Below are 22,308 nucleotides of genomic sequence, written 5' to 3'. Positions count from 1 at the left end.
GTCATAAGGCCCCCCCCCCCCCCCCGGTGACGTCATCTCTCCACAGTGCGCGCGCGGCTCCACCCTAGAAAACAAGTTCCAGCGCAGGTTCCCAACATGGCGGCCGCGTCTCCGCTGTGAAGTTTCCCCGCAGCCCGAACTCCAGCAGCCCGCCATCTAAACCCAGCGGGAGTCAGCCGGAGGCAGGAAGCCATGCGAATCCGTCATCGCGGCTCAGTGTGAAAGTTGAGAGTTTGTCGGGTGAAGCTAGCCTGTTAGCGCTGAGGCGGCTCGGTTCTGTTCGCTCTCTCACTTCACACAGTTTGGCGAACAGAGTCCAAGTTCCGAGGTGAAGACGTGAACCCGAAGGCAGAGAGAGCGAGAGAGTGTGTGTGTTTTGTTCGGTTCGGTCCGGTCCGGTTGTTGTGGTGGTGTTCGGTCGCGCTGAGGGAGGATGGCCCAGTCACCGGTCCCGGTTCAAGTTCCCGGAATGCAGGTAAGTTTTGGAAGGTGGGAACTAAAGGCCCCTCACGTAGTAGTTCTTTTTCTACTTCTTTTTAGGAAAATTTAGCGTACTGTGTTATGATTGGTTGGAAGTTAATACTAAAGGCCAGACACCCAATCGTTTGGCAGGGTTATTAATAGTAGCCAATCCTAGCGCTGGAGGCTGGACGTTTCTATCCAATCCTAACTCAGCAGGGCGGAATTTATCAAATACGGGTAGGAAATCTAAAATCGGCCCTCGCCCTTACCTGGACACCATAGCAGTGAACGTCAGGATTTTCCCCTAACCAAAGTTTTTATGACTCCGTCAGCAGAGTTGAGTATTTAATGCGGAGCGGTTGTTCGGTCGGTGCGGTGTTTCTGAGCGCTGTGGGTTCCTGAACGCGCACTGGGGCGCTAAACGGGTTCAACAGCTTTAGCACCTGTCAGCGGGCGCGCGCTCCTCCCGGCCGTGTGAGGGTGCGTTCACTGGCGCTGCAGCGCTCATCAGGATCACTGTCTCACTCACTCTCACTGTCTCTCTCTCACTGTCTCACTGTCTCTCTCTCACTGTCTCACTCTCACTGTCTCACTCTCACTGTCTCACTCTCACTGTCTCTCTCTCACTCACTGTCTCTCTCTCACTCACTGTCTCTCTCTCACTCACTGTCTCTCTCTCACTCACTGTCTCTCTCTCACTCACTGTCTCTCTCTCACTCACTGTCTCACTCTCACTCACTGTCTCTCTCTCACTGTCTCACTCTCTCTCACTGTCTCTCTCTCACTGTCTCACTCTCTCTCACTGTCTCACTCTCTCTCACTGTCTCACTCTCTCTCACTGTCTCTCTCTCTCTCACTGTCTCTCTCTCTCTCACTGTCTCTCTCTCACTGTCTCTCTCTCACTGTCTCTCTCTCACTGTCTCACTCTCACTGTCTCAGGCTGCCTGTCTCACTGTCTCAGGCTGCCTGTCTCACTGTCTCAGGCTGCCTGTCTCACTGTCTCAGGCTGCCTGTCTCACTGTCTCAGGCTGCCTGTCTCACTGTCTCACTGTCTCAGGATCACTGTCTCACTGTCTCAGGATCACTGTCTCACTGTCTCAGGATCACTGTCTCACTGTCTCAGGATCACTGTCTCACTGTCTCAGGATCACTGTCTGACTGGCTCACTCTGACTGTCTCAGGCTGACTGTCTCACTGTCTCAGTCTTTCACACACTGATGTGAATCTCATCACAATACGATACGATTAATTAAAACCCCCCGATATGAACCGATACAGCTCTCTTCACTACTGATCCGGTACGATTCGATTCTGGTCTGAATCATTTCAGTTCAGTTACATTGATTTGTTTTAACTTCTTCTTCTTCTTCTTCTTCTTCTTATTATTATTATTATTATTATTAAGTTTAGACCTACAGCTGTACTCTGATGTTCAGAGTGTTTCAAAAAATTTGATATAATTCTGGGATATTTACATCTCAAATATCAAATTTTTTGAAACCCCCTGTATTTTTGTGAGATGGTGGTGGTGGTGAAGATGGTAGTGGTGGTGAAGATGGTGATGATGGTGGTGGTGGTGGTGATGATGATGATCCCTGTGATGTGTGAGGGTGTGAACTCTGAGTTAATTGCTATGTTCAGTGTCACCACTGTGTTTCTGAATAACTGTGTGTACTTGTCCCTTCTGAAGTTGGATAAGGATTTAATTACTTCACTCTGGTTTGAATCTGTGTGAAAATGTGGAGCAGGGAGTCAGAGTGACGCTGAAGAGCTTGACAGCCAATAGCACAACATGTGTTGGAGACAGGGAGGGAGTTAAAGCCAGAGAGCAGCGAAGGTTAGTGAGAGTTTACTGACTCGGACTGATGAAGCCCAGACCCTGAATAACGATGGAGTTCTCTTCATGTGTTCCAGCAACAAAGAGCTTCAAGTTGATAAAACACGTCTGAGAGAGCGTCCATCACATAACCGCCACCTCGTACAAGCCCCTCCCTCTTTACACGCCACAACCATTATCTCCAACTGAGTAATGATTGTAAATGGGAAGAGTGTGTAGAAGACACTCGACCAAAAACACACCAGCGAACCATGTTTACTGCTAAAGAGCTGCTACTGTAGAGCAAGACACGCCTCCAGGGGGCGGGGCATATACAGATCTAGAGTGTACAATTAAAGTCATGAAGTTTTTGGCAAATGAGTCATCAAAAAAGTTTTCCTGAAAGTGATGAATGGGAATGAAATGGGTTCTCGGGTATTTATTTTCAGATATCGTGCTGTATCAGTGTGTAATGCTAAAGGATGAAACTCTGAAACCCTGATTTGATTTGACTTGGTTTGGTTTGATTTGATTTTGATTAATTTGGACCTCAGACCTTCTGTAATCCCTGAGTGCGTTGCTGTTGGCTGAATGAGTCCGTCCACGGCGTTTCTCTCGGGGGCGTGGGTTATCCTTCCACACTGAGCAGGTTGGAACGTTAATTGTTAGATGTGAAGTTGCGGAGAACATATACCAGACCATTAGTGCTTTTATTTGTAAATCCTGACATTTTTCTGATGATATTCTCAGACTAACAGCGTTCCAGCGACCCTGAGAACGTTTTAATTGAGTTTACAGTAAACAATTCCTTTATAAATGACTCCATCTGTACTGCAACATTACTGTAATGAAATGTTTACAGCAGGGGTTCAGCGCTCTGATGGAGAATACTGAGTCAGCAAGGCGTTTGTATGAAATATGACATTTTGTATTTGGTGTAATTTAGATGTCAGTGCTGTATTAAGAAGCTATGAAGTGATATTAATGAACAAATTTAATACATTTGTTTTTAATCAATTTAATACTGAAGTTTTATGCTAAATTTATTATAAAATTCAGCTGCTTGCAGTCACTGTTATTAAATAAAAATATTACAATATTGATATCATTTTCCAGAATCAGAGCTCCATCTTAATAACAGGATGACTAAAAACATGGCTGATGGGTCAGTTGTTAGCTTTAACTTTCCTCTTACCAAATATAAATAAATCTTAAGTAAACATGAGTTAAAATCTTAAATTTAAGTGTTTTGAGTTCACAAAATACAAACTGTAAACGTAAAGTTTACATTTATTTAATCAAATTAACAGTAACAAAAGTGAAATCATAAAGAACAAGTGTAGAGCTAAAAGAGTGAAAACTGAATTGTCTGTTTTAAAGCTTTTCTGAATCATGTGACTCTTTACGTCACACTGCAGGTACATTTACATGCTGCGCTCCAGGTGAAGTTCAGCTTCACTCTCGAACTCAGAGTCTGCGTGAGGAAAGGAAAATCTGTTTAATGCTAAAAATAAATTTATTTGATCTTTAAAGAAAAAAACTAAACTCCTCTTTGAGCTACACACAGACAGATGGGTTTGTTCACTCGGCACACCATCAGCGTGTTACGCCAGACTCTGAAGCTTCCGACCAATCACTGAACAGCATTGTTCCCATCGACCGATTGCTCATCGCTGCTATTCGTCCTGCCACATGTTTTAGTTCTTCGTTTTAAACTCTCTCCTTGCTGATTTATTCACTCCGCTGAAGGGGATTGTGTTTTGTCCGTAACCATTTGTTTCCTTCGCAACTTGTCACTGTCATGGCTTCGTTTTCTCTGCGTTCTGGATAGAAATCAGTATCCTGCGTTTCTCAAAAGGTTAAAGATGACTTTCTCTGAGAAATATAGATATAAATATTCTGTTTTGTCTAAAGGAGAGAGAGCTCCCCCCCCCCCATTCCCTTATTTATAACTTGATATGCTGATGAATATGCAGATTGGCTTGACATTATCTTGCAACTTTTATCCTGTATCCGAAATCACTCACTCGTTCACTACTCCCTATATAGGGAATTACTATATAGAGGACTATATAGTGAGCTCATTGGTAAAACGAAAAACCTCTTTCGAGCACTAGTCCGCCGTGCTGGTATTTACATCATTACTGTCGCACAATTAAAATGTGCCAGATCAGTCGGCTGGTGGGTTTCAAAATAAATACGTGCGTGTGTTTTTGTGATAAATCCATATTATACTGAGCGCATTTCCCACATTAATCAATACAAAGTACCTGCAGCTTTCAGTTCTTTTAAATCAAGGCTGAATCCTTTCTTCTTTGCTGCTGCCTTTTATTAAATCACATTTCAGACTTTGATTTGGTTCAGCTCGACTGCAATGCATGATGGGATATATAGTTTTGGTTAGTGACCGTCGTTGTACACTACTTTTCATGATGCATTGTGGGATACTTTGAGTGCACTATATAGGGTGCAAGTAATCCTCACTAAGGTTTCAGACAGCACTACAGTGAGTAGGGAGCGATTTGGGACACAGGGAAAGTGACTTTTTGACTGTGATTGATTTTATGAGTCAGAGACGGAATAAAACTATTTATTATAAGAGGATAGATGTGATTTTTAAAGGAAATTTAAATCTCATGATAAGTTTTAGCACCTTCAGTGTGTGTTCCCTGTTGAGGGTGAAATGGATAGTTGTGTGTGTGTGTGTGTGTGTGTGTGTGTGCGGTTGTCGATGTCGACTGCAGCCCCAGAAGTTCTGAGAAATGCAAGACGCGCCTGATGAATCAGCTGGGGCACAGATGAAGCTCCCCTGTGATCTTGTTAGCTGATGGATTACTGAGTCGTTAAGCAGAGTTTATGATCAGGAGGAGACAGATTTACTTACGCATTCTGCAGCAGGAAATGGTTTTCTGCTGCCCCGCCCTTACAGTCACTTACTGTGCTGCTGCTTCCAGCCGCTCCTTTAGCATGCAGCGCTGGAGCTGAGGTCATGGTGGAGACAGGCTTGTGGCATGAAGAGACATGGCTCTGCCCCAAGCACTTAGCAGGGTGTGAATGAATCGGTCTTTCAGATGGTTCCATACGGTTAAAGACGTAATGATTCATTACACCGCAGTTTGAGCTGTTAGATTCGATTCAGATCTGATTCAGTTCAATAATTCCATATGGTTTTACTGAGAATTTACTGCATTCATTCAGGACCTGAATCTTTTTTTTTTTTTTCCTACACTGTGTGTGTACACACCTTTCTCTAAAACACTCCTGACGCAGTGTTGTCTATATTCCAGCGTAGTGAACGTGTCTAAATGCAGGGTTTCTGAGCGTGCGGAGTGTGCGTCCCCACAGACATGGTAACGGCTGTCTCCAGTTCATGCCTTCGATCAGCTTGAAGTGTTGATTAGTGAGCTCTAAAAAAATTAACACCAACATTAATCAGTTAACATCGTTACTCCTGTCGCCTTTGTCAGGGTGTGTGTGTGTGTGTGTGTGTGTGTGTTGCTGTCGGTGTGTTTTACTGCAGGCTTTATGTTTAGCAGGACTTTTGTCGAGTGCTACTGCTGAGGGTTTTTTTTTTTTAAATATAAATCAGAAATATTTCCAAAGTTTTGTTTATTTAATAATTAAATTAATGTAGGGGTTTTTTTTGTTTTTCTTGCCCTGACTGAAGGTGGCGCTATCCTCAGTTTAAGTTCATCAGTTATGGGAAAATTTTACTACTATTATTTTTTGAAAAGGGTTTCGTATTTGTACAAATCTTCATGATCATCCAGTTAAATGCTGTCTTGTACTGTTTATGCCCCGCCCCCTGGAGGCGTGTCTTGTTTGCACCTAGTTACTTTGCAGTGACTTGGATCATCGCTGTGTTTTTGACTTTCACACGAACAGAAACATTATTAATTTGAAGTTCAGTTTGTTTTTGCTGTTTATCAGGGAACTAAGGAAAAGATCATCCGAGGTGTGTGTTTTCATGATTTTTCCTTTCTTTAAAGTAAATTGCTAATTAATTATTTAAAAAAAAACTATACAAAAAGAAAGTAATGATCCGACTACAGGTCTGTGCTGTGATGGGATACATCACACTGTTAGATAAATAATAAATATATAAATAAAGGGTGATGGATCGTCAGCACTCGGGCTGGGCGACGTGACCAAAATATCACATCGTGATCCTCAAACGTGTTTCTCCGGTACGTGATATAAACTACAGATTTGTGAACAATTTATCAGAATTATAGCAGTGATGGATTTTAAAATGCTTTTCATATGTATTTTTGTAGATATTAAAAATAGTTTGAGCTTTTTTTTTTATTCAATGCTGGAAAAGGGAGAAAACATGTTTCACATTTTTACAGTTTAAGTCCAAAAATGTTAACCTCACAGCAGCTGCTTCCAGTCAGATTATTATTAGTATTATAGTAAAATATTACTCCATCTGAGAGATCCCAGAGGAGCATATTGTGATGGTTTATCATGATCTTGATGCTGTATGGCCCAGCCCTGATCATGGGTGGAACTCTTCTGGTTCTCTAGAACCCTCGAGCAGATCCTGAGGAGCTCTTCACTAAACTGGAGCGCATTGGGAAGGGATCGTTCGGAGAGGTGTTCAAGGGCATCGACCGCCGCACACAGAATGTGGTGGCCATCAAAACGATTGACTTGGAGGAGGCTGAGGATGAGATCGAGGACATCCAGCAGGAGATCACCGTGCTGAGCCAGTGTGACAGTCCACACGTCACAAAGTACTACGGCTCGTACCTGAAGGTCAGAACTACTTCATTGTGTTCAGGTCCGAGTGTGAGGTAGCGTGATCTAATTGTCGCGACAAGACACACAAATGTTGTTGTTATTGTTATTATTATTATTATTATTATTATTATATGACTAGACCTGCTGATGTTTGTGCAGGTTGTGTTTGAGCTCCTCAGTTTAACATGAGTGTGCGAGTGCGAGTTCTCACTCAGAATATTCCAGAAGTTCAGTCTGTTTCTCTCCAATAAAAGGGAAATGATCCAGTTAACACATGAATATGGAATGATTGATGGTTGTGTGGGTGTGTGTTGAACTCTCTGATAACTAACACCACCTGGAAGCCTTTTCCGCATATCACATGTTCTTGACTGGACTCGTAGCACTCTTGCTTTCTGTCTAATTAACGGAGAATGTTTTTAATTCATGTAAGGATTAACACTCCACACTGCTGTTAAATAATAATGTATTAAGTCACCCCACTGAAGTGTTGTTGTTGTATAACAGCATGGTGTGCAGTGTTTTCAGCTTGTATCACAGCGATTTAACAAGAACTACACTATTTAATTTATTAATGAACGTCACGCATTTTAACGGACCGGTTCTCCTCACTGCAATGTGGCCGAACCGTCACAGCTCTCGCACTGCGTCTCCGCACCTGCATTACAGAAGAGTTGATCTCCTACAGTATGAAGTTAATCACTTGTTCTTAACGAGTATTTGTTCTAGTATTCATCTTACTGATCCAATTTGTTATATAAAGTACATTAACAGTTTGAAGAGTCAGATGTTGAATTTGACAGTTTTACTATTAAAAAAAAGTCATGGGACCGTGTGTGTGTGTGTGTGTGTGTGTTCGTTCCTTATACTGTGTTTTGAAGCTCAGAGGTTTTGGTTTCCTCTCTCTGTGTTCAGGGCAGTAAGCTGTGGATCATAATGGAGTATCTGGGAGGAGGATCAGCTCTGGATCTGGTAAGATATCTCTCTCACTCTTTCTGTCGTGCGTGTGTGCACGTGTGAACTTGGACCTGCAGATCACATGTCGCCTGTGTGCAGTTGCGGGCCGGGCCGTTTGATGAGTACCAGATAGCCACGATGCTGAAAGAGATTCTGAAAGGCCTGGACTACCTGCACTCTGAGAAGAAGATCCACAGGGACATCAAAGGTGTGTGTGTGAGGATTGTTCCAGTTACTGGCAAATGGTACAGTAACATTTCACAAATGTCGGTAGTTAACATTACCACATTTCACTGCTTTTTCCACTTCTCTGTGTTTGAGTTCACTTATCTGCCCTTTAGGACTAAACTGTCAACTCGTGGGCGTGGCCTAAGTCACACTAACATTGGTCAGAGAGAGAACTCTCTAGTGACGTGATGCCACTTCAGTTCTCTCACTAGGTTTGTGGAGATGCTGTGGACTTGGCAACTGCTTAACGAACTCGTGACGTTAGATTACTGAAGTGTGTGGAGAAACGAGGCTCTGAGTGAAATGCGGAGATGATCCGCTTTTAGGGCGAACGATTAGTGGAGAGGTGGAGTCCCCTTCTACACCTGTGCATAAACGCATGGGTGCAAGTTTTCCGGCATGTGCCGCAAGCTCCGGTTTTTTGGTTCTGAAAGTCATTTTTCCAAAGTGTGTAAATCTGTTGAGATTTTCGGGGGGGGTATAGGGGTGGCCCTCTCACTGTCTCACTCTCAGCATTGTTCCGTGGTAACCCGGTAATGTCTCTGCACAAGACAAATCTTTTCATCTCGTCTTCGCCACAAACCTCATTCAATTTGTACGCTGCTCACCGACGAGCGGTAGGGATGCGAAAACTTTAAAAAAAATCTTGACCGACCACCGAGCCTCATTAGCCGGTTAAAGTCGGTTAACCTACGAGTTTAAACAGGGATGCAAACGGCGTGCCTTTTTCACGGCTCGTGCAGATCCGATTATTTTTTTTTAATTTATTTTATTTTTTTGGGGGGGGGGGCGTTGGAGTGTCTGAATAATTTCATCAGAGTAAATTCTGTATTAAAATTACTACATAAGCAAATGCCGTTACAGTCCGTGAAAAAGTCGGCATCTGCGCCTTTAGTTTGTGTGGAGAGATGTGATCTGCAATAACATGCATTGTTGGCTACAGACCGAAACATACTTTCAGAATGCACTGGCCAAGGCAGGACTAAACTCCATGTGCCTCCTAATAATAACTTTAAAAAAAAAACAGAAGAGTAATTTGTAAGCTAAAAAGCCTGTGTCTACACTTTTTTTTTTTTTTTTTTCTTTCGCCGAGTGGCAGCTGTGTTCAACTGGGGCGGGACATGACTGAATGGGTGTTTCTGATTTGTCAGCTGTCTTTAACTGGGGCGGGAGGGCGGGACATGACTGAATGGGTGTTTCTGATTTGTCAGCTGTCGTCCTTACACCGCATGGCAAAAAAAAAAAATTAACCGGTTGACGTTGATTCGGTCAACCACCGGTCACACGGTCATCGGTTAACATCCCTAATGATCGGTCCTGACTAGCCCGTTGTTTCACGGTGTTATACGTGTGATCTCATGTTTCACGCACATATCTGCTTTTATAAACTTTTTTTTTTAACATTTGATTACCTTTCAATTATTAAATAAAAGTAAGGTAGGTCTTGAAAACTTTGTTAGCTTTTTTTTTTAATCATCTTTTCTAATGTGGTTGTTGGGTTGAAAACTCATTTGTAATGGATTATAAAATATAAATATTTTTGTATATGGAAAAAGCTGAATCTTGTTATTTGCTAAAATCCAGGAGTTTCTGAGGACATCAAGACATCTCATCTCATTATCTGTAGCTGCTTTATCCTGTTCTACAGGGTCGCAGGCGAGCTGGAGCCTATCCCAGCTGACTGCGGGCGAAAGGCGGGGTTCACCCTGGACAAGTCGCCAGGTCATCACAGGGCTGACACATAGACACAGACAACCATTCACACTCACATTCACACCTACGCTCAATTTAGAGTCACCAGTTAACCTAACCTGCATGTCTTTGGACTGTGGGGGAAACCGGAGCACCCGGAGGAAACCCACGCGGACACGGGGAGAACATGCAAACGCCGCACAGAAAGGCCCTCGCCGGCCACGGGGCTCGAACCCGGACCTTCTTGCTGTGAGGTGACAGCGCTAACCACTACACCACCGTGCCACCCACATATGGCCCCTTATTTTAACTCAAGCTGTGTATATATTGTACAAAAGGTATCACAGTAAAAGCATATTAAAAATGGTTGTTTGAACATTTAAATTAGTAGTTGCTAGATGTTTTTGAAATATTATTTCAGATGAATTTATGAAATGTATTAAACATTTGATGTGAATATGCAAATTATATAACTATTAATATTATAAATGATTGCATGAGACAACCATTTTAACTTGTAATTTAAATTTTTTTTCAAGCCCTAAGGGGGGGCTCACCTCCCTTTGTAACCCCCCTCCCCCCCGCGCGTGGCTGTGCCATGCATGGCTGACTTTGTCAGACTTTTCAGGTTTTTGAAAATTTTATATTTGCACCCATGTAAACGGTGCCTCAGGTCATGTGGTGGGAGGAGACGAGACATCTAACCTGATGAAACGTCAGATACACATACAGAGAGTTCTGGGAATGGAAGGTGCGCGTGATCGCACACACTGAAAATAAGATCGTTTCAGTGATGGGTACTGAACTTTATCCACGGTCAGTTTCTTCAGTGTTCCCTGTCCTGAACCTCGCTAAGACTCGCCCAACTGTAAGGTTTATCCGCCCTGATGGTGTATGCTGCAGCCACACGCTGTGATTGTGTTAAGGCTGACGTTTGTTGTCTTAGGCTCGCGGTTGCGTCTTTAACGAGTTAGAGTGAAGGAATAACGAGGCTGTAGAAATATCCGCAGTCAGATATTCATCAAATTAACTTCTAATAAATTCTTTCTGCACCTCTCTCAGACACACAAGCAGGAAGTCGGTGTTTTCACTCATTATTAGTGTGTAAACAATATGACTCTTGATGTTTATAAATTTCATTAGTTTGTATGAATTATTCATTTATTTAACGATTGCCTTGGTGCTGAACAAATACTGTGACAGTTCTGCCGTGCCAGGTGCTGTACTGAACTCAACATCTTGGTATCGGACCTGTGTGTTTTCGTTCAGTCTATTTGCGTCTGTGTGGAAAGGGCTGATGGGTGTGACTCGTTTGTTTTTCCAGACTTTTAGCTCTTGTTTGATCAGGGCAGGGGAAGGTGCTCCTGAGGTCACACTCCTCTCTGAATAGCTGCACTGACTTCTGTGGTGATGCTGAGGTTTGCTTTCTCTTTCAGCCTGTCTTGATCATTAAGAGATTAAATATATTAGGACTGGAATGTTCTTTCCAGCTGTTTATGGTAAATATCACACAGGTTGAGGTAAAATAGGGGCTGCGTGGGTTACTGTCCAGGATGGAGCTGGGTCATGTTTCATTTTAGTGTTTATTAATTGAGAGCCAGCGTCCTCCTCCTTTTTGTTCTGGGTTTTTATGACGAGTTTTGAACCACAGAATTGAGCACAGAAGGAGCTCCTGTGTGGGAATATTGTGTTTGTGGGAAAGATCAGTTTGCTCCACCCACTAACACCTTAGCAACCTCCAAACAACCCCATAGCAACCACCGGTTATAAAATGACCCACACAGCTGACTACGTAGCTTAACTTTTTAACCTTTGAATGTAATGGGTTGAATGTTTAACAGTGAAAGATAGTGCTGTGCATGTAGTACAGTTTAATCAGCACTTCAGCGTGTGTGATGCGTGTGTAATGTGCTCCTGTTGCTCCAACGCACAGGTTACCTGCGACCCTTACACTCGGAGTTAATTTTTTAGCCTTTTTATATATATAAATTATTTTATTTTTTTGGTTAATGAATTAAATGATATAAATATCTGAACTTTTTAACCTTTGAATATCTGAGTAACAGCAGTTTATTTTAAGGAACCTTTTGAATTCTGACCAATAGATTTTCCAGGAACAGAAACTGAATTAAGAGAACAGCTCACCTGGGAAGGTACTTGATTTCATTTTAATAAACAAAAATTAGTTTGGTTATAATTCCGTTATTGAAAGTGTTTTGTACCCAGGCTTTTACTGTTTAAACCGTTGAATCGTCCGTGACTGAGTGCGAGTTTCCCCCGCGGCAGGTGAAGGTGAGGAGAGGAGAGGAGGGACGAGTGATGTGTTCCAGCTGTGCCGTTGGGATCTGCTTACAGACCCGATCACGTGCACAGCTGGATGATGCATTTATAGCTGATTCTGCAGTAAACAGTTTAAAGAAAACAAAGTAAATTTTTGATGGAATTTTTATAAATCAGGTGTGTAATGTTCACGTGACTCTCACTTCACTGCTGGAATATTTAATCATTTTAGGTCAATTTTCAGCCAGAGATTGAAAGTGTCCCTCTTGACCATTTTTGGCTGACGTTTTTCAGTTTCATCCCTAATAAATACAGTAACTGATGTTAATATCATACAGCACCAGTCAAAAGTTTGTACACCTCCAGCCTACTCATTCAGGTGTGTTTCTGTATTGTGACCCTTGACACTGTAGGACAAAACTGAACATGTCAGAACTATGAAATAACATCTAGAACATGTCTGGAATTATGTAGTAAAAAAAAAAAAGTGTTAAACAAAACCAAATCTGTTTGATATTGTAGATTCTTCAGCGTAGATGACGCTTTGTACACTACTGTCATTCTCTTAACCAGCTTCCTGAGGGAGTCGCCTGGAACGCTTTTCAATTAACAGCTGTGTCTCGTCAAAAGGTCGTTAGTGGACGAGTTTCTTACCTTCTTAATGTGTTTGAGATCAAACAGTAAATAATAAAAACAAAGAGCCCTATAACATAACCGTAGTAACCCATATGATGTCAAGAACCAAACAACTGGGTAAAAAGAAACGGCATCCATCATTAAGACATGAAGTGACACTACTTTTATTAATTAAAAAAAAACCCACTGAATTAGAAGGCGGGTCCAAACTTTTGACGTGTGTGTGATTTTGCAGCTGCCAACGTGCTGTTGTCCGAGTCTGGAGAGGTGAAGCTGGCGGATTTTGGTGTGGCAGGGCAGCTCACAGACACACAGATCAAAAGGGAGACGTTTGTGGGAACACCGTTCTGGATGGCCCCGGAGGTCATTCAACAGTCTGCTTATGACTCCAAGGTACAATTTATTGTGGTGTTGATTTTATATTTGAGTGTTAAACAAAACAAATGACTGTAAACGCCACATTAATTAACGTAGACTCTTAACTATCAGGTGTCAGACTTGGTGTGATGATGCACTGCACTGTAGTGTGAAATTTTAACTCCTGGTACAACCCCGATTCCAAAAAAGTTGGGACAAATTGTAAATAAAAACGGAATGCAATAATTTACAAATCTCAAAAACTGATATTGTATTCACAATAGAACATAGACAACATATCAAATGTTGAAAGTGAGACATTTTGAAATTTCATGCCAAATATTGGCTCATTTGAAATTTCATGACAGCAACACATCTCAAAAAAGTTGGGACAGGGGCAATAAGAGGCTGGAAAAGTTAAAGGTACAAAAAAGGAACAGCTGGAGGACCAAACTGCAACTCATTAGGTCAATTGGCAATAGGTCATTAACATGACTGGGTATAAAAAGAGCATCTTGGAGTGGCAGCGGCTCTCAGAAGTAAAGATGGGAAGAGGATCACCAATCCCCCTAATTCTGCGCCAACAAATAGTGGAGCAATATCAGAAACAGGCATGTGATTTTTCCGTCTTTAGTCGGAATTCCGTCTTTTTCAACTACATAAAAACAAAAACAAAAAAATTCCGTTTTTTAGCTTTTTTGCCGATCGTATATTCGTGTTAAAATCCCCACTCGTTCATTTTCCGATCCGTCTTTTGTATTCGAGAAGGAAACAGTTACGCCTCCGTTGATTGGTTGAATGTCTGTTCCTTCTGACCAATCAGAGCCGCTGTTGTATACGAGGTCGCTTTTAGCGCCATTTGCCTGTGCTTGAACGGAAAGATGCCTCTCGCGTCAAAGAAATTGATAAACATATCAAGAATAAGTTCCGATGGGACTGGTTGCAAAGAGAAATCGTTGATACTGTTGGAAAGAAGGAAGTTACCACTCTTTTGCGATTTCATTCGTAAAATTGACCGCCCCGGTAAAGCATTGTGCACATGGTGTCAGGATACTATTGACTATGGAACACGAGGTTTCAAGGCATTGGAAGCTCACGCGAAGCAGCAAAAACACGTGAACAAGCTCGAAGAAAGGAAAACGAACTTTTCGATAGCAGGTGCATTTGGATGTCAACCGAAGGTGAACAAACCGTATGGACTTCATCCCTTGTTTACATCGACAGCCGCCGGTAGTATTGAGAGGAAAGACCCACCGAAACAACCCATCCCAGTTGCAGACAGGGTAGTTAATAACGAGGTGAGAGTTTACTTTATTAATTCATTTGTAAAAAGAAAATGATTGTATATTTTGGAAATGTAACTATTAACAGAAAATTATAGTACGAAATAACATCCTCGATGCACTTGCATCCCAACATGGCTTTATTATAAGTCTGAGACACCTCAAGAGAGTTTAGGTCAGAAAAACTACGACGGCGAAGCCCATTCTCTCTCAGAACTCTCTTGAGGTGTCTCAGACTTATAATAAAGCCATGTTGGGATGCAAGTGCATCGAGGATTTCTGTGTATCTGAGTCCAATGTTAAAATATCATGAAATGGCGTCTAGTATTTCCGGAGCTACCATGGTGAGCTACAGCCTGTGTGTGTGTGTGTGTGTGTGTAGGCAACGAGATCAACGAAAACAAGGATATTGTGGGAATATTTTAATAAGTCAAGGGAACGACATAGGATATCATTCCTACGCCTTGAATATAAACCTAGGGAACGCGTTTTAAGACGTTCCCTCACTTTTTAATAACCCGTGCGCACGCCTTTATAACTCGAGCGCACGCCTTAATGAAAGCGAGGGAACGATTTGTAACTCGTCCCCTCACTTTTAACTACCCGAGCGCACGCCTTAACGCAAAGCGTGCGCATGGGTTATAACTCGTGCACGCGCATTAATATCTCGTGCACACGCCTTATAAGTCGTTCCCACGCTTTATTTTTTTTATTCACCATGTCCCCTCTACGGCTCCGTAAATAACAAATATTTTATATTACAGAAATGTTGATTCATTTCAAAACATAAAGCGTGAATGGATTCGATTGACACATTTTCAATTTTTGCTTGCTTGCATTTGAGTCTGATAACATACAAGTTAAATGTCCATGAATGTTGTAGTTCTGAGTACTTGAAATTCCATTACTGTTGGGTAAAGATACACACCTAAGAGATGAAGGATAATATCCAGCAGGTCCTTTGGATAATCAGGTATGTTTACTGCAAAAAAATTTGTTAAAAGACTGAAGCATTTGCTTCAAATGATTCTGTTTGTGATCATTTTTCCATGGTAATTTGCTTAAAAACCAGGAGCTTCGGGGGGCTTCGCCCCCTTTGTCCCCCCACCAGGGCTCCACCCTGGACCTGGCTGGGGGCCTGCGGCCCCCAGACCCCCGTCTATTTTTCAGTCTTTTTCACTTTGGTCAAATCACATGCCTGCAGAAAGGAGTTCGACAGTGTAAAATTGCAAAGAGTTTGAACATATCATCATCTACAGTGCATAATATCATCAAAAGATTCAGAGAACCTGGAAGAATCTCTGTGCGTAAGGGTCAAGGCCAGAAAACCATACTGGGTGCCCGTGATCTTCGGGCCCTTAGACGGCACTGCATCACATACAGGCATGCTTCTGTATTGGAAATCACAAAATGGGCTCAGGAATATTTCCAGAGAACATTATCTGTGAACACAATTCACCGTGCCATCCGCCGTTGCCAGCTAAAACTCTATAGTTCAAAGAAGAAGCCGTATCTAAACACGATCCAGAAGCGCAGACGTCTTCTCTGGGCCAAGGCTCATTTAAAATGGACTGTGGCAAAGTGGAAAACTGTTCTGTGGTCAGACGAATCAAAATTTGAAGTTCTTTATGGAAATCAGGGACGCCGTGTCATTCGGACTAAAGAGGAGAAGGACGACCCAAGTTGTTATCAGCGCTCAGTTCAGAAGCCTGCATCTCTGATGGTATGGGGTTGCATTAGTGCGTGTGGCATGGGCAGCTTACACATCTGGAAAGACACCATCAATGCTGAAAGGTATATCCAGGTTCTAGAGCAACATATGCTCCCGTCCAGACGACGTCTCTTTCAGGGAAGACCTTGCATTTTCCAACATGACAATGCCAAACCACATACTGCATCAATTACAGCATCATGGCTGCGTAGAAGAAGGGTCCGGGTACTGAACTGGCCAGCCTGCAGTCCAGATCTTTCACCCATAGAAAACATTTGGCGCATCATAAAACGGAAGATACGACAAAAAAGACCTAAGACAGTTGAGCAACTAGAATCCTACATTAGACAAGAATGGGTTAACATTCCTATCCCTAAACTTGAGCAACTTGTCTCCTCAGTCCCCAGACGTTTACAGACTGTTGTAAAGAGAAAAGGGGATGTCTCACAGTGGGAAACATGGCCTTGTCCCAACTTTTTTGAGATGTGTTGTTGTCATGAAATTTAAAATCACCTAATTTTTCTCTTTAAATGATACATTTTCTCAGTTTAAACATTTGATATGTCATCTATGTTCTATTCTGAATAAAATATGGAATTTTGAAACTTCCACATCGTTGCATTCCGTTTTTATTTACAGTTTGTACTTTGTCCCAACTGTTTTGGAATTGGGGTTGTATTATAGATGATTGAAAATACATTTATTTCATATGAGAACAGCTTTACAAGATAAGGCGTGTGTGTGTGCATGCATGACTAATATATAGGCTGCAAGTTTGCTTGTTTTTAAAAAATTGTTAAATATTGAAAACTTTATGTATCTGGCTGTCATGAAGCTGGGTGTTTTATGTAGATGGTGTTTGTTATAAACACACTGGTGTGCGTGTGTGTGCTGTAGCTGATGCTCGACATGGTCACTGTTTTTTGTGTTTTTCCAGGCTGATATCTGGTCTCTGGGTATCACTGCTATCGAGCTGGCCAAAGGAGAGCCGCCCAACTCGGACATGCACCCCATGCGAGTTCTGTTTCACATCCCGAAGAACACGCCCCCGACCCTCAACGGGGACTTCTCCAAGTCCTTCAAGGAGTTTGTGGACTTGTGTCTGAACAAAGACCCTGCGTTCGTAAGCAAAGCTTATACACCATGTACCGCCAATGAGTCGATAAACAGAGTGGACAGTTCAGAGTTTGTGTGTGAGATTAACCACCCGACATGTTCAAGCTGCAGCTCTCGGCTCACGCTGCCCCACCCTGACAGCGTACAGCTCTGAAACCGGATTAGTCTTAAATTCCAGTTTACATTATCTTATTCTTAATCGAGTGTAACTTTTTTTTTTTAAATATTTCAGTGTTACAGAAAAACGTTCATTAATCCGTGTGCTGGTGAGGGATTGTACACTCCACTCTCACTGCTGTATAGCGAAATGTAAATTCAGTTAAATCTGATGGAGCTCAGTAATTCGTGCTGTTTAACCCCTGTATCTGTCAGCAGCTCCACACTAAACCTCTCTAAAAGTAAAAATACCCTCTTACCCCCTGCATGCTGTGACTCCACCCTCCTTTCCATCCGACTCCCAATAAGGAAAGTTTAGAGAGAGGGCTGGGCGATACAACAAAAATATCGTATCGCAATACTTGACATTTCTATGATGCACAATATGCATCATGATATTACACATACAGGTTTGTGAACAGTTTTCCAGCCAAAAAAAACTCAGCAATATATTTAATGTGTCCAAAATGTTAAACATTTTTCAGTAAAAAGAGGTTCATTTGTTTCCAGTCAGTTTGTGTAATTAAGACATAAACGCTGATTAAAAAAATAGCGATATCTCAGTGTACTGTGATAAATTGCATCACGATATTGATATCGTATTCTATCGCCTTGTCCTAATCCACAATATTCATCTGTGTTTAGGTTTACTCACAAACTGCCAGCAATACAGTGACTGTTATATTTAAAGATTATCAACGCTGGTAATTTGACTGTTCTGAGAACCGTGGACTTGAATCTGACGACTCGTTTGATCCAAAATGTATCAGAAAGATGATTTATATTTTAATTGTATATTAGTTCCATGACTGTGTGTCTCCTCGTCTCAGAGACCGACTGCGAGGGAGCTACTGAAGCACAAGTTCATTGTAAAGAACGCCAAGAAGACGTCCTACCTCACGGAGCTGATTGACCGGCTGAAGCGCTGGAAAGCCGAGGGCCACAGTGACGGGGAATCTGACTCCGACTCGGACTCGTGAGTAACGTACCCTTTAGGCTTGTGGGATTGTGTCGGTTTAATCGTCTACTCTGGTGGGTCTCGGTGTGTTGAGTAAGTCTAGACGGCCTCTAGTCCCGTGCTCGTTAGGGTCTAAGTGACGAGGCTCCACAGCCGAGACTCCTGCAGTATCGATCTCCTCGAGTCGGTGTTCATGATGGACCTGCATCGTGATGATTCTTGTCTGACTTCACTCTCTTGGAGAATTATTTGGTATTCAGTAATGACGTTATCGCGCGTGTGTGTGTGTGTGTGTGTGTGTGTGTGTGTGTGTGAGAGAGAGGCAGAGATTCTTCATACTCCACCAGTTTTATGTTGCTGTGCTTTAACATTTGGGTTTGACCTTTGATGTGCCTCAGCCCCAAGAAGGTTGAACATCTCTGATCTGCACGATGATTATGCTGCCACAGCGTCCAGTGAGCACCTTGGGTTTAGATTATATTAGCAGAGCTGCTGGCATTTACACAGGTTGTGTCGGAGCTCCAGCTGTGTTTTTGGCTCAAAATGTTCCTGAAGGAAAGTGATCAGCTGTAAAGCACCGATACTTTACTGACCTACGGGGTATTAATTCCATCCTCAGGAAAGTACACTGAGGGGGCGTGTACACAGGGGTGATAGCGTTCCGGCGCCGCGCCGGATTTCCAGCGTACCGCGGCGCTGGAAAAAAAAAATCTAGTTCGCCCATTATCCTGTGTCATTCTGAGATGCGCAGATAGACAGTAAAGGGAACGAATTCCCTTTACTGTCTATCTGCGCATCTCAGAATGACACAGGATAATGGGCGAACTAGATTTTTTTTTTTTCCGGCGCCGCGGTACGCCAGAAATCTGGCGCGGCGCCGGAACGCTATCACCCCTGGGGCGTGTACAGAGCACGCACGGCCAAATGTTAAGTATTGAGTAATATGTTAGTATTAAAGCCGATGTGTTTTTGGTCGTTACAGAGAGCCGAGCACGAGAGAGAACGACTCGCCCCCCGCGTGGTCCTTCACCACGGTCCGTAAGAAACCTGACAAACCGTCCAATGGAATGGTGTCTCTCGTAAGAATTATACATTATTATTTATAGACGTGTTCGGATGTGAGCGAGAGAAGTTGTTTTATTCCACTGAACTGCTTTAATGTCTGGACTCTCTGCTCTTTCCCTCGACATCAGGAGCAAGCGGTACAGAAAAAGTCAGCCAGTCTGTCCACCGTTATCAGTCCGGTGTTTACTGAGGTAAGGGGAGGAGTTTGTCACCTCAGATCTCTGATTACACTCACCTTAACCTTCACACTAACCCGGGGGGGAGGGGTAGTGCAGCAGCTCATTATCATTAACTCTAATTAGTAGAATTTACTGGGGTAAATAAATAAATAATAAATCTGTCTCCAGCTTGTTAAATTATTGGATTTCTGGCCTGATTGTGATTCTGTGTGGAACAGATCAGAGCGTTCCTGTGTGAAGGTGATTTTTGTCGGCTGAGTTGTCGGACTGACTTTATCATTAGATACCGTTTACATTGTGGGAATCAAATGTTTACATATTTTTAGTGTTGATTTCTCTCATCTAACATTGTCTTAACGATGATGACACAAATCCTTATCGTCCATCATATGCATCGTTTTTAACTTGAACGTCTGGGAAGAATGTTATCTGTTCGAGGCCCATTGCCCGTCCTGCTTCCGCCTGTTTGTTGTGAGTGTGTTTAACATCCCATAATATAGAACATGGCGATCGTCAGGCCCTGTGCTGGTGGTTGTGTGTTTAGTGAAGCGTGTGTAGCGTTGTGGTTTTGAGGCTGTGCGTTGTGTTCTAGCTGAAGCTGCAGCACAGAGATGGAGACGTGAGGAGGAGCGTGATCGAAGATCTGGAGAAGAGTCTGCATGCTGCTGAGGACGTCTGCCCCGGAATCACAGACGAGATGATCAGTCACATCCTCGAGAGGGTGCACAGGTGCGTTGGTGCTTCTCACACTGCTGTTCTCTCTGAAACAGGAGAATGAAGTGATGCACCATTTAGGTTTAGAAAACCGTCTGGCGTCCCTGCACTGTGGAGTTTATTCTGATGTGAGAGACGTTTATTAAACAGCTTCATTATAAAAATCTGACCATTTCACCACACTGAAGTTTAAAGGCTGGACTGAAGGTGCTGTGATCTGTGACCCCTTTTTATTTTTTGCAGTTAAATCAGTAGTTGTTTGTTTTTCTGTGTGTTGTTCTGCAGGTTCTCGGCGAGTTAGTTCAGTGTGGAATTAAAACGAACGTCTGATTTTAAGAAGCTGGACGACCAAAACAGCTACAGGGCTTCTACAATCTCAGCTCTTCCTGTTCACTGAACACTTAATATTTACAACACACACACACACACACACACACACACACGGCCTCTCCACACACAGGGACAGGAGGGACTCAGGTCACACACACTATCGTAACCAAAAAAGGATTTTCCTTTTTCATGAGATATTAACTTGTGTAATTGTATTTATATAGAATTTTTTTTGCCATCTGCTTTCGTTTTAGATTTTAGCTGCTGCCCAATGACGTTACTGTTATTTTAGATTATTTTACTACGACCAATTGTGAGTCACAAATATGCCGACAGGTTTTTTGCTGAGCGTTAGACTTCAGTTCACACACCTCTATATACTTGTTGACAGTCTGTGATACTTTATGCTTCTATCAGTAATATTTATGTGTGGGGAAGTTGATTTGAACTTTTTATGCCTTTTTTTTTTTTTTTTTTAAATGAGGGTAGAATTTCTGTTATGCATTCTGTTACGTGTAGCATTAATAACTGCTGTATGGGGAAAACTTTCATATCACGTTAAAACAAAAATACCTCAGATAAAGCAATCCATTGAAAGAACACAAAATGGACCGAGATTTCTAATTTATTTGTTGTGCACGTGAGGTTATAAGAGAGGAATTTTGCTGTGCAAAAGAGGCTTCTGTTCCTGACACTCAAGATCAAAAATTTTCATTCAAAGTTTTTCTGACCTTTAATTGGCCGTTTTTATCTTTATCCCTCCTCTACTTACGGATGTGGGCTTGTTGCTGACATGACCAGAGTCCTTAAATATTTTATCCCTTCAGTCTTTGTGACCTTTTAAAGCCTTTTGCAGTTTCTGAACACTTTTTTAAATAAATGAGCGCTAAAGGAGAAATACTGTACTTCTGAAGGAAATGCACTGCACACACTTTGTATGGGGGGGGCAGACAAACCCACACACTCCCACTCCTGGTCTCTTGAGTAGATCTGGAGGAGTGTGTGCACTTCTCCATCCAGCAGACAGAAAAAAAATCCCTACAGTTTCAGTGCTGGAGAGATTTTGAGCTCAGTGTAAACAGCAGCATAGGAACTTGTGCGAAATTTAAAACTTCTGAACTGGGAGCTTTTTGCCGATGGTCTTAATATTATAGCCGTAAAACTGTAGAACGTTTCTGCCAAGCTTTTTAAAGTAAACCTTTGGGTGCCATCACTGGTCTGGTGGTGAGATAATCAGCGTTTCTGTTGGCTTGGAGTTAATGCCAACCTCGTGCCTAAACTTTACTTCTTTTTTATTATTATTATTATTATTATTATTATTATTATTATTATTATCTCTTTATAAAGCTTTAAATGATTTCACATGTTGCCAGACTGAGGTTGAAGCGCAATAAGGTGTTTGGTAGATCTTTGTTTTTTATGATATATATTTCTATACAGATTTGTTGATACCAAACTAGGATTTGTAAATGTCCTCTTTTTGTAAATGGTTTTTGAAATTGCTCCACAGGAATCTGTCAAAGCTGTATCATATACATGTATAAATATATCTATCGGCCTTTTTTTCTTTAACTGTTGTAAACTGGTTGGTTTGACAAATAAAGATGTAAATTATGACCCTG

At 42.2% G+C, this 22,308-nt stretch overlaps 1 protein-coding gene across 1 annotated transcript; it reads left to right on the top strand.

Moving 5' to 3' along the window:
- The first annotated feature begins 57 nt into the window (after positions 1-57).
- On the top strand, positions 58-22,308 carry stk26 (serine/threonine protein kinase 26). The gene is made up of 11 exons (XM_060936573.1): positions 58-475; positions 6,809-7,039; positions 7,940-7,996; positions 8,081-8,189; positions 13,053-13,210; positions 17,106-17,291; positions 18,271-18,416; positions 19,381-19,477; positions 19,592-19,654; positions 20,235-20,371; positions 20,642-22,308. Exons 1-11 carry the CDS (start codon positions 434-436, stop codon positions 20,655-20,657), a joined length of 1,242 nt encoding a protein of 413 aa, XP_060792556.1. The 5' UTR covers positions 58-433; the 3' UTR covers positions 20,658-22,308.

This window comes from Neoarius graeffei, chromosome 12, assembly GCF_027579695.1.
Source record: "Neoarius graeffei isolate fNeoGra1 chromosome 12, fNeoGra1.pri, whole genome shotgun sequence".
Lineage (NCBI taxonomy): Eukaryota > Metazoa > Chordata > Actinopteri > Siluriformes > Ariidae > Neoarius > Neoarius graeffei.
The sequence above is the reverse complement of the archived record's forward strand: the minus strand, read 5'-3'. Positions and strand labels throughout refer to the sequence as shown.

Bases quoted from the DNA above. Each gene is read 5' to 3' on its own strand.
- stk26 (XM_060936573.1), top strand. From the start codon at position 434: ATGGCCCAGTCACCGGTCCCGGTTCAAGTTCCCGGAATGCAG. The intron at 13,211-17,105 runs GTACAATTTATT...GTGTTTTTCCAG, and splicing joins AGTCTGCTTATGACTCCAAG to GCTGATATCTGGTCTCTGGG. The intron at 19,478-19,591 runs GTAAGAATTATA...CCTCGACATCAG, and splicing joins CCAATGGAATGGTGTCTCTC to GAGCAAGCGGTACAGAAAAA.